The sequence below is a fragment of the Myodes glareolus genome, chromosome 9 (assembly GCF_982192425.1).
Source record: "Myodes glareolus chromosome 9, mMyoGla1.1, whole genome shotgun sequence".
Classification (NCBI taxonomy): domain Eukaryota; kingdom Metazoa; phylum Chordata; class Mammalia; order Rodentia; family Cricetidae; genus Myodes; species Myodes glareolus.
In genome coordinates this window covers 37,552,034-37,567,035 of record NC_142034.1, presented here as the reverse complement: position 1 = coordinate 37,567,035, position 15,002 = coordinate 37,552,034, and the positions used below count along the sequence as shown (strand labels likewise).

General features: G+C 37.9%; 1 protein-coding gene across 3 annotated transcripts in view; it reads right to left on the bottom strand.

Annotated features, from left to right (window-relative positions):
• Usp32 (ubiquitin specific peptidase 32) overlaps positions 1 to 15,002 on the bottom strand; it is a 148,454-nt gene that overhangs the window by 91,998 nt on the left and 41,454 nt on the right. For all 3 annotated transcript variants that reach the window (XM_048446738.3, XM_048446739.3, XM_085695605.2), the window contains exons 3-4: positions 7,073 to 7,178; positions 3,959 to 4,077 (exon numbers count right to left, since the gene is read on the bottom strand). In XM_048446738.3, the coding sequence (XP_048302695.2) occupies positions 3,959 to 4,077; positions 7,073 to 7,178 (225 nt within the window). The remainder of the gene's footprint in view (positions 1 to 3,958; positions 4,078 to 7,072; positions 7,179 to 15,002) is intronic.

Here is a 15,002-nt window from a genome sequence, read left to right as displayed (position 1 = left end):
GTACTTATTTTTCTTTCCTTTTTCCAAACATATACCTAAAAACTCCTGAACTCTATAAAATATGTTTGTTACTAGGTTGTATGACAGCTTACAGCCACTAGGTATCTTCACTAAATAACCATTACAAGTTTGATAGTAATGATTAATTTCAAGCCCATCTGCCAAATACTGGGGAAGAAAGGAGGCTGAAGGCTGAGTTTATCACCAATGCTCATCTAGTCAATCATGGCTATATAACTAAATTTTTACAAAAACCAAAAGGGGGTGCTTGAGAGATGCTCAGAGGTTAAGAGCACACATCACTCTTCCAAAGGACCAGAGTTCAATTCCTAGCACCCACATCAGGTGGCTCACAAGTGCCTGTAACAGATCCAATGACTACAGCCTCTGAGAGCACATATGAGAGCTCTTTTCCCTCCCCTCCCCCACAAATATACACGATTAAGAATAAATCAGCTGGGCAATGGTGCTGTACGCCTTTAATCGTGGCAAACAAACAAAGTCAAGTTCAAATTCTTTGTACCTATGCCTGCTTGTTTACTGTCAATTTGACACAAGTTAGTCATTTGTGAAAAAAAACTCAATTGCAAAAATGCCTCTATAAGATTTGCCTAAGGCGAGTCCATAGTGCATTTTTTTAAATGACAACTGATACAGGTGGGTCCAGTCATTGTGGGTGGTGCAATCCTTGGGTTTGTGGTCCTGGATTCTATAAGGAAGCAGGCTAAGCAGCCAGGAGGGAGGCAGCAAGCCAGTATAAGCAGTACCCCTCCATAGCCTCTGTATCAAATCTTGCCTCCAGGTTCCTACTCTTACTTCCCTCAGTGATGAACTGTAATGTGGAACCTTAAACTGAAGTAAACCTTTCCAAGTTGCTTTTGGTCATGTTGTTTTATCACAGCAATAAAAACCCTAAGACAACAGCCAAGTAAAAAGCTGATCATGGCTGCAACTGCCTCTAACTCCAGCACTAGGGACAAAAATAGGCAGATCCCTTGAGCTCAATAAATCCCTTAAAGCTCACCTAAAAGGCAAGCTTCAGGTTCAGTGAGAGACACTGTCTTAAGACTTCCTGCTCTGCCACATGCATGTGTACAGGTATATGTGATCACATACTCACATGCACATATTATACACAACAAGAATAAAAACGATGGAACATACTTGCAGCCCCAGATATTTGAAAAACTAAAGCAGATTTAATATCGAAGATGAGATGAGAACCAACCTAGGCAACATAGGAGACCCCGTTACAAAACAAATAAAGGGCTGCAGATTGCAGCAAATTAAATCATAGCCAATTCCTCAAACTGCCTTCTCTAGCTCATAGCCATCTCCATTAACAGAAACTCTAAACATTCAAATCACGATTTTCTATTCTATGCTAGCTTCTAACCTAAACAAGAAAACATTCTGTAAGTCTACCTTCAAAACAGACTCTCAGGAGGGTTGGCAAGATGGTCAGAAAGTAAAAGCGCTGACTAAGCAAACCTGGTGGCCTGAGCTCCATTTCCAGAACCCAAGTAATGATGGAAGGAGAGAAGCAACATCATATACACACACAATAATAACTGAAATTTAAAAACATTTAAAAATAGTTAAGTATAGAACCTAATAACCTCTCCCTATCTCACTGCTATATGCCATGATCTAAATAATCACTGCCTCTTACCAGGACTCCCACCTAGGGTACATTAGATCCTGTCTCAAAAAAACGAATGCTGCCATCTTGCCAGTGTAGTAGGCATTTCTATAATCCCAGCCACTTAAAAGTTAAAGAAAAATGAAAGGGGATAGCAAGTTTGAGGCTATCCTCAATGTAAAGAAAGTTCAAAGTTAGCTTAAGTAATTTATGAAGACCCTATCTAACATAAAAATGAAAAGGGCTGTAGATGTGGCTCAATGGTAAAATGCTTGCCTAGCATATACAAGGCTCTGTGTTCAACTGCTAGCACTGTAAATCTTAAAATGAGGGGGGAAAAGGAGAAGGACCTTATGCATTACTCATCTGCCCAAAACCTCCAAGGGTCTCTATCTTACTTAAGGTAAAATCAAAGACTCACACTCTAACCTCCGATGATGGTTTGAATGAAGATAGCCTCCGTAACATATACAAGTATGAATACTTGAATACTTTGAATACTTAGTCACCAGTTGATGGAACTGTTTGGGAAAGATTAGGAGGTGTGACCTTGTAAGAAAGGGGTATCATATGGGGGTGGGCTCTGAGGCTTCAAAAGCCTCCCACCATTCTCATTCTCTCATCTAGTGTTTTGTGGATCAAGATATGAGCCTTAAACTGTTCCTGCCTCTAGCTTTTGCTACACCACCATGAACTCCAACCTCCAAAACTAAGCTCAACTAAACACTTTTTCAACAAGTTGCCTTGGTCATAATTTCTTGCTACAGCAATAAAAAAGTAACTAATAGACATCCTCAATGCCCCAATAATCCCACTTTGATTCTTACTATTCCACTGCTAATTCTATTCCAAGTAAATGGGCCTTATTGCTTCTTTGACAGAGAAAAACAACACTTCCACCTTAGAGTCTTTACTGTACTCTCTTTAGGGATAGGTATCATCATGAATATAAATCCTTGCTTGAGTTTCACTTTATCTGACAGAATTTCATAGTTATCCCATACAGAAGAGAACACTTAGCTGCTTTCTCCCCACCAGCACCTACCTCTTATTCTACTTAATTTCCTTAGAGCACTAATTACTACCTAAAGCATATGCTACTGTCAGTAATTTTAAGGGACAGGTGGCCAATCATTTTTAGTTCCCATCAGCAAAATAAGAATGTCTGAATAAGCCTTATTTAAATACAAAACTATTATCATTTTCTCTGAAAAAATGAAAAGAATATTAATACATTTGCTATCTTTGTGAAATCCATTAATTCAATTTGCAAAGACTTTTTTTCTGACCAGCAATTTTTGTTACTAGAAAGAAACAGTACAGCCTAATTTGTACTGAAGTACTAAAATACTATTACAGTAATTTCAAGTAAGTATGGCAGAACCAAAATACAGAAGTTTATTCTATAGTACTGAACACATGAAAATGTTAAACAGATCTAGTGTACACCTATAATCTCTGCAGGAGCCTGCACGTGCAACGGTGTCAGTGTACCTATGTGGGAGTGTGTAGTATTATAGTGTACGTATAAACAAGTAATTGTCTTTATAGTAGAATTGAGGATTTTTCTCTTTTTTAAAGTTTTAGTTTATTATTATTAAATTAAGATTATGCATATGAGTATGTACATATAAGGGCAGGTGCAAAGTGCCTGATTCTTTGGAGCTGTGAAGTTGTGAACCACTCAAATTGGGAATCAGGACTCAAACTAGGGTCCCTTGGAAGAGTAGCATGTATTCTTAACCACTGAGCTATCTCTTCAGTCCCAGAATCAAGGATTTTCTAGTTCACAAACACAGCAGCAATGAGAGACATAAACTTTTAGTTAGTTTGTTTATTTGGTTTGTTTTGGTCCTTCTGAGACAGGGTTTCTCTGTTTTCTCTGTTTAACAGTCCTAGCTGTCCTGGAATTCACGTTGTAGATCAGACTGGCCTCAAACTCACAGAGATCTACCTGCCTCTGCCTCCCAAGTACAGAGATTAAAGGTATGCACCATCACACCCATCTGAGACATAAACTCTTGAATTTCACTTTATCTCACAGATTTTTCTAGCTATCTTAAAAAGAGCAACACTTACTTCCACCCTATCAACATTTCTTCTCTTATTCCACTTTATTTTCCTGTAGAATTATTAGATAATACAAAAACACTCTTTATTGAGCACAGCACATAAAGGAGTTGAAACATTAATAATTGAATATAAAATTACCAAGAATCCTCTGTGCGCAAGCATCCATCATAGCCATATCTACCACAAACTAAGAGTTAACACTTCATCAACAAGAAGAAATGAAATATAAATCTTTAAGTATACCTCCGAGAAACACTTCCTAATTGTATCTGGGACTTTACCATCCACCACATGGAGCATTCTTTCCATTTCTTCCCGTACGACATAGCTCCCAGATTCACTTGAAAAAAGACTAAAAATATCTAAGAGAAAGAAAAATAAGTTAATCTTAGTATATATCAAGTACAGTTAGTAGAAGTAGGAAAAGAAGAGAAAGACACAATTAACTGCATTTTATGAGTACAACTTATTATTATTGTTGTCATCTTCGTTATCTTCTTCCTGCTCTTCTTTTTTATTTTTTAAAGATTTATTTATTTATATTGTTTACAGTGTTCTGTCTGCATGTGTGCCTGCAGGCCAGAAGAGGGCACCAGATTTCATTACAGATGGTTGTGAGCCACCATGTGGTTGCTGGGAATTGAACTCAGGACCTCTGGAAGAACAATCAGTGCTCTTAACCTCTGAGCCATCTCTCCAGCCCCCTGCTCTTCTTTTTGAGAGAGTCTTGCTCAGCAGTCTTGGCTGGGTTAGTACTATGTAGCCCAGGCTGGTCTTGAATTTATTAATACTCCTGCCTCAGCCTCTTGAGAGCTATAACTACAAGTGTGTGCCACCATGTCTGTCTGTATAAATTACTCTTCAAAATAATTGTGGTGTTTTTTTCATATATGTGATTAATGCCAAGTGCTAGCAAAGACTGGAAGAAACAGGATCGAACCACCACTCAGCCTCATTCACATATTATAAGAGATCCTGGCCTGGGGGTAGTGGTGGCACATGCCTTTAATCCCAGCACTGTGGAGGCAAAGACAAAAAAAATCAAACAACACGCAAAAAGGAAAGGAAAGGAAAGGAAAGGAAAGGAAAGGAAAGGAAAGGAAAGGAAAGGAAAGGAAAGGAAAGGAAGGAAAGAAGGAAAGAAGGAAGGAAGAAAATGGGGCCTGGTGTTGGTTCCAGGACAATCAGGACTGTTACACAAAGAAACCCTGTCCCCCAAAAATGTTAATGAGTATACAAACAAATGTAACCAATCCGGATTTGCCAAAATCTAGAAAAAGTAAAGATATAGGTCAGAAACTCTAATTCTAAACAATCCCATTTTAATTTTTAGAAATGTTGATACTTGTACACAAAATGCAGCATGTTCACTCAACTACTGCTTGTAAGAGCAAAAATTAGAAACAAACATTTATTGAGAAAACAAACTGAAATGTATGAGTACAGATAATGCAATACCATACAGCAGTTAAACAGAATAGGTACTTCAAGATGAATAAGCATGAAGTAAAATGATATTCAGAAAAAAGGCCAAACTCTTGAAGATATGTTTACAGATATAAATAAAAGACATAAAAATGTTCAAAAGGTGAAAGAGGTCATTACATTTTTTGAGAGCACTCATCTCTAAGAAAGGCAGAAATACTGGGATTTTGAAAAGATGTAAGAATTATTCATCTCATTTTCTTTTTGTTTTTAGAGAGAGGGTGTCATGCCAGCAGGGGTGCCACACACCTTTAGTCAGCACTTGGGAGGGAGGTAGATCTCTGAATTTGAGGTCAGCCTAGCCTACAGAGTTGAGTTCCAGGACAGTTAGGGATTCACAGAGAAACCTATCTCAAAAAAAAACAAAAAACAAAAAAAAACCCCAACAAAACAAAACAAAAAAGTCAGGGTGTCATATAGCCTTCCAACTTGTTATGTATCTGAGGATAACCCCGGAGTACTACTGATCCTCTTGCCTCTATCTCCCAAGTGCTGGGATTATAGGAATGTGCTGTCAAACAGAGCAAACTGTTTCCTTTCTTAAAAAAGACATCAAGATATATAACGCAGATGACAGAATCCCCTCCCCCCCAAGACAGGGTTTCTGTAACAGCTCTGACTGTCCTGGGACTAGCTCTTGTAGATTTGCCTGTCTCTGACTCCTGGAAGCTTGGATTAAAGGCATAAGCCACCACTGCCTGGCTCAAATACGTTTTAAATATATGAATATATGTTTTAAAGATATTTACGTGTGTGTGTGTGTGTGTGTGTGTGTGTGTGTGTGCATGCACACATGGCACGCATATGGGATATACCTACAAGAGGACAGAAGAGGATGTCAGATTCTCTAGGACAGAAGTTACAGGTGGTCATGAGACTCATGACATGGGTGCTGGAACCAAATTAAGGTCCTTTGGAAGAGTAATACAAGCTCTTAACTGCTGAACCAACTCTCTAACCCCTCAGTAAAATAATTTTAAGCCTTATCTATGTTTTTAGCATGGATCAATCAGCACTTGACTTCCTTTCCTTGTTAAGTAAGGCTAGATTGTACAGAAATTTACATTTTGTTTATCCATCCAGATAGGCTCTGAGTTTAATTCCCAGCACCAAAAATAAGTTAATAAAAACAAAAGCGAAAGTGGCTGCACTATCATTTTACACTCCCCAAAGCAAAGGACAGCTGTTGTGGAATATATTTTAAGATGTGTTACACTCGTTTATCCTGTGGAACATTTGTTTTAACGATGTAAAGATGTGTTGCATTCTTTTATGTTGCATCTGTTTACCTCTATGAAGCTGTGATACTATGCCTGTCTAAAAAACCTGATTGGTCTAATAAAAAACTGAACAGCTAATAGCAAGGCAGGAGAAAGGATAGGCAGGGCTGGCAGGCAAAGAGAATAATAAGTAAGAAGAGAAATCTGGAAAGAAAGGACGAAGGAGCGAGAGAACAAGGAGAGGAGGGCAACAGGGGCCAGACACCCAACCACAGAACCAGCCACACCGCAAAAGTGGAAGTGAAATATACAGAAGTAAGAAAAGGAAAAGTCTAGAAGCAAAAGGTAGATGGGATAATTTAAGTAAAGGAAAGCTAGCTAGAAATAAGCCAAGCTAAGCCCGTGGGAGTTGGGTGGTGGGCCCCATAAAAAGAGCAAAGAGTAAAAACAACCAACAACAGACTGCAATTTTTATAAATGTTGGCTCAGTAGTTTTAGTTGACTTTGATGACACTGAACAGTTTTGAAGTGCTTATTTACTGGTCAGCTGTGTGTCTTTGGAGAAATAGCCATTACAATCTTTGCCTTTCAGATTTTTCAGTAAATTATTTTGCACATGCGATACATTATCACCTAAGATAAAAGAACTTACATTTTGCTTTCTCTTCATCTTTGCCTCTTGTAAGGAGAACAAGTCCAACTATTAAGTTATTGAAGTGTAGCCCTTTGGATGTTCCACCAAAAGAACAGTAAATCACCTGAAGAAAAAAGTGATAAAGCCAACCTTAGAGATGCGTCAGTTATCAAGGACAGGAGGTATCATCATCCTTAACCTTGTCTCCATCTTCAGACAAGGCTCTGATTAGTTTTAGTGAAATGATAATGATTCTCTCTTCTTTTGTACCTTATTACAACACTCAGCTGATATGCCCACCTACTCTAACACACGCACACATTACAGGATGACACAACTGACCACTTATTTTGTTTTGGATCCTTATCAAGGTCCAAAAGGTGGAAGTGAGGGGAGGGAGATGACTTCCTTTAATAGCTGCAATAATTTGATAAAGAATTTATGCAGTTATAGAGTATCCTTTAACTTCGACTGCACTTACACATTTATTATTGTGATTACAAAGAACAATATTCCCTAATTTTCAGAATTCTAAAGAAATCACAAAAAATTAACAGAAATTTATTACATTATAATAGAATAAAATCTAGACATAAAAGGGACTTATTCAAAATTATTACAAATTACTTATTCATTATTTAAAATTTTTACTCAAAAATTATGTATTGGGGTTGGAGAGATGGCTCAGAGATTAAGAGCACTAGCTGTTCTTCCAGAGGTCCTGAGCTCAATTCCCAGCACCCACATGGTGGCTCACAATCAATTATAATGAGATCTAGTGCCCTATTCTTGGTTGAAATTATACAGAACACTGCATACTAGATAGATAGATAGATAGATAGATAGATAGATAGATAGATAGATAGATAGATAGAATACACGAGAGAGAGAGAGAGAGAGAGAGAGAAAGAGACAGAGAGACAGACAGACAGACAGAAAGACAGACAGACAGACAGACAGAGAAATAGATATTTTTAAAAAATTATGGCTGGGCAGTGATGGTGCACACCTTTAATTCCAGTACTTGAGAGGCAGAGGCAGAGGCAGGCAGATCTCTGTGAGTTTGAGGCCAGCCTGGTCTACAAGAGCTAGTTCCAGGACAGCTAGACCTGTTACTCAGAGAAACCCTGTCTCGCAAAACCAAAATACATAGACGCATACAGACAGACAGACAGACACATACACACAGTATGGGCTAGTGAGACAACTCAGTGGTTAAGGGAGCTCAGCCCTAAGTCTGACAATCTGAATTCAATCCCTTAAACCCACAAGATAAAATGAAAGAAACAATTTTTGGACTTTTGGAAGCTTTCTTGATCTTCACCATATACATCATGGCATGGACACACATGTAAAATAAACAAGGGCTAGGCATAGTGTTGCATGTCTATAATCCAAATGTACAGCAAACAGAGGCAGGTACATCTTTATGAGTTTCAAGGCTAGCCTGGTCTATAAAGTGAGTTCCAGGCCAACCAGAGCTACACAGTGAGACACTGTCTCAAAACAAAACCAAAGGAGCAAGACATGGCTTGGTGGTACAGGCCTACAATCTCAGCTATTTGGGATATAAATCCATGGCTATTGCTTCAGAAAATCCTTTTCCTGAGTAAACCTTAATATACCTTTTAAAGCACCTGACTAAAAGTCAGCAGGACTTGGTTGGGAGATATATTTTAGTTGATAAAGCACTGTTCTGGCATGTGCAAGGCTCTGAGCTCAATCCCTAATCTTGAAGAAAAAAAAAGTAAATAGTCAGTGCCATCAAGTTAATGTCTTCAAAACTTAAACTTTATGTAATATTCATAAGAACAAATATTTTCCATTTAAATTTTGGGTGAGCATGTGATCCATCAATTCATTTGTATCTACAAAAACATTTTCCAGGTAAACAATCTTTTGCAAATTTTTTTCTTTTGCAAATATTATTCTATTAAACTCAGTTTCTCAGGCAAATTTGGCAGATCTGAATTTCTTAATGAAGAAATGATTTTTCCAGGAAATATCTAATCAATAGTAAGCTTTGGGTGGACATAGTTGTATGAGGTAACCTAGGGGGAAAAAAAACACTGTTGATCCACTAAAGGAATAAACAATAATGCCTAATGACATTCTGCTACACCTATATAACAGTGTCCTCACTCAGCCATCATTAGAGAAGCCTTTTCCTACAAAAGATAAGAACTACAAAGACACACAACTGAAAAATGAGCAGAGATTGAGAGATCTTGTAACATTCAATCCTAAATGGAATGTATTCATCAAATCCCTCCCCTCATGGCTCAGGGAATTATGCAAAAGAGGAGGCTGGAAAGAATGTAAGAGCCAGAGGGGATGGATGATAAGAAGAAAACAGTATCTTCCAGACAAAACAGGACTTGTAGTAGCTTGAATATAATTGGCCCCTATAATTTCATTGGGAGTGGCACTATTAGAAGGTATAGCTCCGTTGGTATGGCCTTGTTGGACAATATGTGTCACTGTGGGGGCAGGCTTTGAGGTTTCCTATACTCAAGAGACTGCCGTGCCAAGTGTCTCAGTCAACTTCCTGTTGCCTTCAAGCCCAGATCTAGCCAGCACCATGTCTGCACACATGCCTCCACCATGCTCCCCACAATGATAATGGACTGAACCTCTAAATCTGTAAGTGAGTCATGACAATTAAAAGGATTTTTTTATTATTATTATAAGTCTTGCTGTGGTCATGATGTCTCTTCACAGCAGTAAAAAATAATAAACCCTAAGACGGGACCAAAGCACGTATGAACTCATAGATGTGGTAGCACGCCATATGGCCTGTACAGATCCTAAACAAGATGGGGGTCCCAGCACTGAAATGAGGAAGTAGACACAAGCTCCCATTCCCAACCAAGAAGCTACCTCCAATTAATGATGGCTTGCAAAGGAAAACTTTCCCAAGGTAATTTCACTGGGTATAAAAAAAAACAAAAAAACCATACTTCAGGGCAAACTCCAGGACCAGTAGTAGATGGCCAACACAAAATGAACTTAAAAGGTATTTTTGATCTCATATTTTTATTTTGTTTTGTTTTGTTTTTTGAGTCAGGGTTCCTCTGTGTAACAGTTCTGGCTGCTATGGAATGCTTTGTAGACTAGACTGGCCTTGAAGCTACAGGGATCTGCCTGCCTCTGTCCCTCTTTTGCTGGAATTAAAGGTATGAGCCGCCACCACCCAGCTTTATTTAACTTTACTGATTCTATGCTTGTATATTATGGTTTTAGATTTTATGTTTTTATAGGTTTTGTGTGTTTATGTGTGTCTGTATGCATATGCATTTCTTGTGGTCTCTGGTTTTTGTTGTTAATGTGTTCATTTCGTTTTATTCTTGCTTGTCTTTTTCATTTGCTTTCTTGTTTTCTCCAGAGAGACAAGAAAAAAGAGTGGAATTTTAAGGCTGGGAGGGATTAAGGTAAAGGGATTTAGGAGGCGATGAGGAGAGGAAACCATGATCAGAATATATTATATAAAAAAATAGCTCTATTTTCAACTAAAATAAAAGAAAGAAAACATTATCTCTTATTTTAAACTCTCTCCCCTCCCGTTTTTTTGCTTTGTTTTGTTTTGGTTTGGTTTTTGTTTTTCAAGACAGGGTTTCTCTGTGTAATACTAGAACTGGCTATACTAGAACTCGCTCTGTAGACCAGGTTGGCCTCAAAATCACAGAGACCCACCTGCCTCTACCTCTCAAGTACTGGGATTAAAGGCATGTACCACCACCAACTGGCAGCAATGACCTTTTACAAAAGAGTATTTTTCATAGTGTCTGGTTGTTTTAAAGATTTGTTTAGGTATATGTATGAGTCTATGTGTGTGTGCCATGTATATATGGGTGCCCAGAGGCCACAAAAGAAGCTGGAGTCTCTGGAGTTAAAAATAAAGGCAGTAGTGATGTGGGTGTTGGGAACTGAACTCAGGCCTTCTGGAAGAGCAGGAACACTCTTAACCACTGAGCCATTTCTCCAGTGTCTGATTTTGATAGTCACATTTCAAGAGAAAGAAGTATGCAAATAGAAAAAAAATGGTTACATAGGTATGGTTGAATTACTTTTAGGAATTTAATGGGGCAAGGAAAATAATTTCCAAGTCTATTAAATACTATCATACTATAAACAACAGATAGTTTTAATGTACACTTTACTTAGGAAGGAAAAATGTATTTTCTTATTTTTTAAATACAGACATAGAACACTCTGCAAGGTACACTTCTCTGTCCTCTTGAAGGTCAGTAGTCCTCTTTAAAGAGAAGTGACTCGCTTGAGGTCTGACTTAGCATGTGAGTCCTTCATCCTGTCCAAATGTATAGCCTCACAGAACTAACTAGATAATTCAGATTGAAATTATCTAGAAAATTCAGATTGACTGAAAATTAAGCAAGCTCTAACCTTAAGGATATTTTTAAAAATAATTCACAAATCCTTCTAGTGATTAAGAAACAAATACAGAAACTATTCCCAACTTACAAGTATATTAATCAGTCATTTATTAAAATGGCTAAAATACAGGAAACATTTTCAGTCATCTATAATCAGATTTTTCTTGGCTAACTCCAGAATTCTACTTGAATTATAATGTGACAAAAATACTGAGTAATTAACAATAATAACTATAAGATGATTTAAAAGCATACTACTAGAAAATTTTTGTATTTTCACCTATATTATGAACTAATTAAGTTTGAGGGTAAGTATAGGAATGCAATAATAAACCTGAATCAGGCATGGTGGCACACAACAGTTATCCCAACATTCAGGAGTCAGAGATGATGACATCATTCGATTTCCCTCTTGCCTCCCCAATGCTACAAGCCTATACCATCACACCAGGTCCAAAGCTCATTTTCAAGTAAACTGTTTTTGTTTGGGCTTCCTGTACCATTTGCTAACTATGCTATTTTAAGATTTGGGTTTAAGTGTTATTATCTGTTAGAAGAGAAAACTAACCACATTGGCTATTGTAACATGATGTTCTCTGAAGGCCTAAGGAGATGGTACTATAAACTTAATGAAAAGTACAGGGCTAAGAAGAGGATAGGCCCCAGTGGGGATGCTACTGCTCCTGTTTTGCTAAGTTGACATGATATGTGTATCAAACTGACTTCAAAATATTTATGTTTATGTTCACAAGTCAATACTGCCATTAGCTTTGGTCAAAAAAGCTTCTTGCTGCAGTGGGTGGCAATTACTGCAAAGTGTGTAACCCTGAGAATAAGAGACTAGTAAAATGCACAGCCATAGCAGGATATCACTACCATCCTTTCCAAGGTTCAGGGAACACTGTAAAGAAGCAAAAAGAACACATGATCCAAAGGGAGGGATAGAATGTATACATATTTTCTGGTCATGACATAGCCTAAAACTCTCTTAGAACTGCCTGTCAACATTCCATCATTGGAGATGACAAGGGATACAGAGGTCCTGCCTAACACCTCCTTGAGGATTAATATGCAATTAATCTTAATATTAATTAATAAGCAATTAATCTTGCTTAGGAGAGGAATAGTAATTTTCTTCAGCGATACAGCATCTGTTAAGTTGCCAATGCTTTTATAGGTAACCCTAATTAAACTCATTGGCTCACCAAAACCAAAAAACATTAAGATAGGAAGCTGGAGAGAGACAATTCTAAGGTTAAGAAACTTTGCTGCACTTACAGAGAATCCAAGTTCTGATGGCTCACACTGGCTGGCTCACAACTGCTTATCACTCCAGATCCGGAGCATCTGACACCCGATCCTGGCCTTTACAGGCACTAAAACGCAGACAGGTGTATATACTAACAAGCATACATATGCACATACACATAAATAAAAGATAAGTCTTTTTAAAAAAATTAAAGAATAAGAGCACAAGCTGGGCGGTAGTGGTGTACATTTTTAATCTCAGCACTTGGGAAGTGGATCTCTGTGAGTTTGAGGCTAGCCTGGTCTACAAAGTAAGTTCCAGGACAGCCAGAGCTGTCACACAGAAAAACCCATTCTCAAAAGAAAAAAACAAAAACAACAAACAACAAACAAACAAACAAAAAAAAAAACAAAGACAAAGAGGACTAGCTGGGATGCGGAAAGGGATCAGTAAGAACAGCAGGGGAATAAGAGAGGATAATGGGGAATGAATGATCAAAATACATACATTATATATGTATATGAAAATTAAGAACAAAATCTATTATTGCATATAGTTAATATATGCTGATAAAACTATTAAAAATAAACATACAGACCTAATGAGAAAATGCACCATGCTAACTTGATGAATTAGCCAGTTGGTCAGGGAAAACATCTTTAATCCCAGCACTTGGGAGGCACAGGCAGGTGGATCTCTGAGTTCGAGGCCAGCCTGGTCTACAGAGCGAGTTCCAGGATGGCGAGAACACAGAGAAACTATGCCCACACCAAAAAAAAAAAAAAAAAAAAAAAAAAGCTAACTTGATAAATTTAGTGTCACCTACGAGATACTTCTGGGCTTGTCTGTGAGAATATTTCCAAAGCGGTCTAACTGAACAGGGAAGAGCCACCCTGAAGGTGGTCTGTACATACTACAAACTAGAGACTGGTAATTATAGAAAGAAAAAGGAAAACTGAGCACCAGTATCCACGTCTCTCTGCCTACTGACTGGAGACACATGTGAATGGCACTCTCACATTCCTGCTACCATGTTTTCGCCACCCTAATGACCAGGACTTCCTCCAATTATAAACCAAGATAAAACCTGTCCTTAAGTTGCTTCTTATCAGGTACTTGGTCACATCAGCATAAAAGTAACTAATACTGTCACTAATGGCAAAGAGTTCAAGGATATTAAATGAATACCTTACTGTCCTTAAATTATATGGCTTCGTAAGAGCTTAGTATTGTTTCAAGGAATTATTACAAAAACAGTCTTGACCCTCAGAAAGTAGATGGCAAGGGGGAAATGCAATGAAAATTAGTACTAGGAATTTTACTTCAGCTAAACCAACAAAAGCCTTTCTTTCTTTTTTTACTTCTTTCCTTACTTCTTTCTTTCCACGGCCCCGCCAAACCCTTTTTAATAGAAAGCATCAGTAAAAAGAAGTTGCTACTGGTTACTCTGAGATATGAAACAAAAGGATCCTCAAACACATTTAAATGAGGGATTCAATATCCAAAACGATGTCATAAGTATTCCAATCCCAACCCAATGAGAACCAGGAACCAAAGGAACTTTGGCTGGACAGCAACAAACTATACTGCATATGATTTCAACTGTCTTATTATACCAAAAGGCATACACCTTACAGAAAACACAGGTTATCAAACCATGAAGTTCAGATGTGGACTAAGTTATAAAAACTTAATACATGCATAAAACCTAATACATGCAGACCCAGCACATGCATATGCGCACACACATGTGCACATACACACGCGCACAAGTAAAATAAAAATAGTAGTAGCTGTAGTAATAAAAGACCTCTGAAAATTTGGCATGGTAGTGTTATGCCTGAATCCCAGCACTCTGAAAATAAAGGATCAGAAGTAGTTCAAGATCACTCCTTGTTATATAGTAAGTCTGAGGCCTTGTTTCAAACAACTAAAAGCTAGCCAACCGCCACCATCAAACAAACTCCCACAGATACATATTATCTTCTTCATCCCATTAATAATGCTCCCAGTTCCAAAGGAAAATTAGGTTACTTTCTTAAGTTTCCACAAGCCCAAGACAGAAAAATACCTAACCTAATAGCATACTGTTCCCCTACCTTCTCTCTCAGTGCCAGGATGAGAAACTGGGAGGTTTTGCCAATAAGACAACCTGCTCTAATTACTAAGCCACACCCTTAGTACTCCTATTTTCTTAAATGTAAAATTCGTTGTAAGCAAGAGCCATATAGACAAAGACTGTCCCATTTAAGCAAGTATTAAGGAAACTACAGTGCACTATAATTATTACCTTGACCTGTCCTTG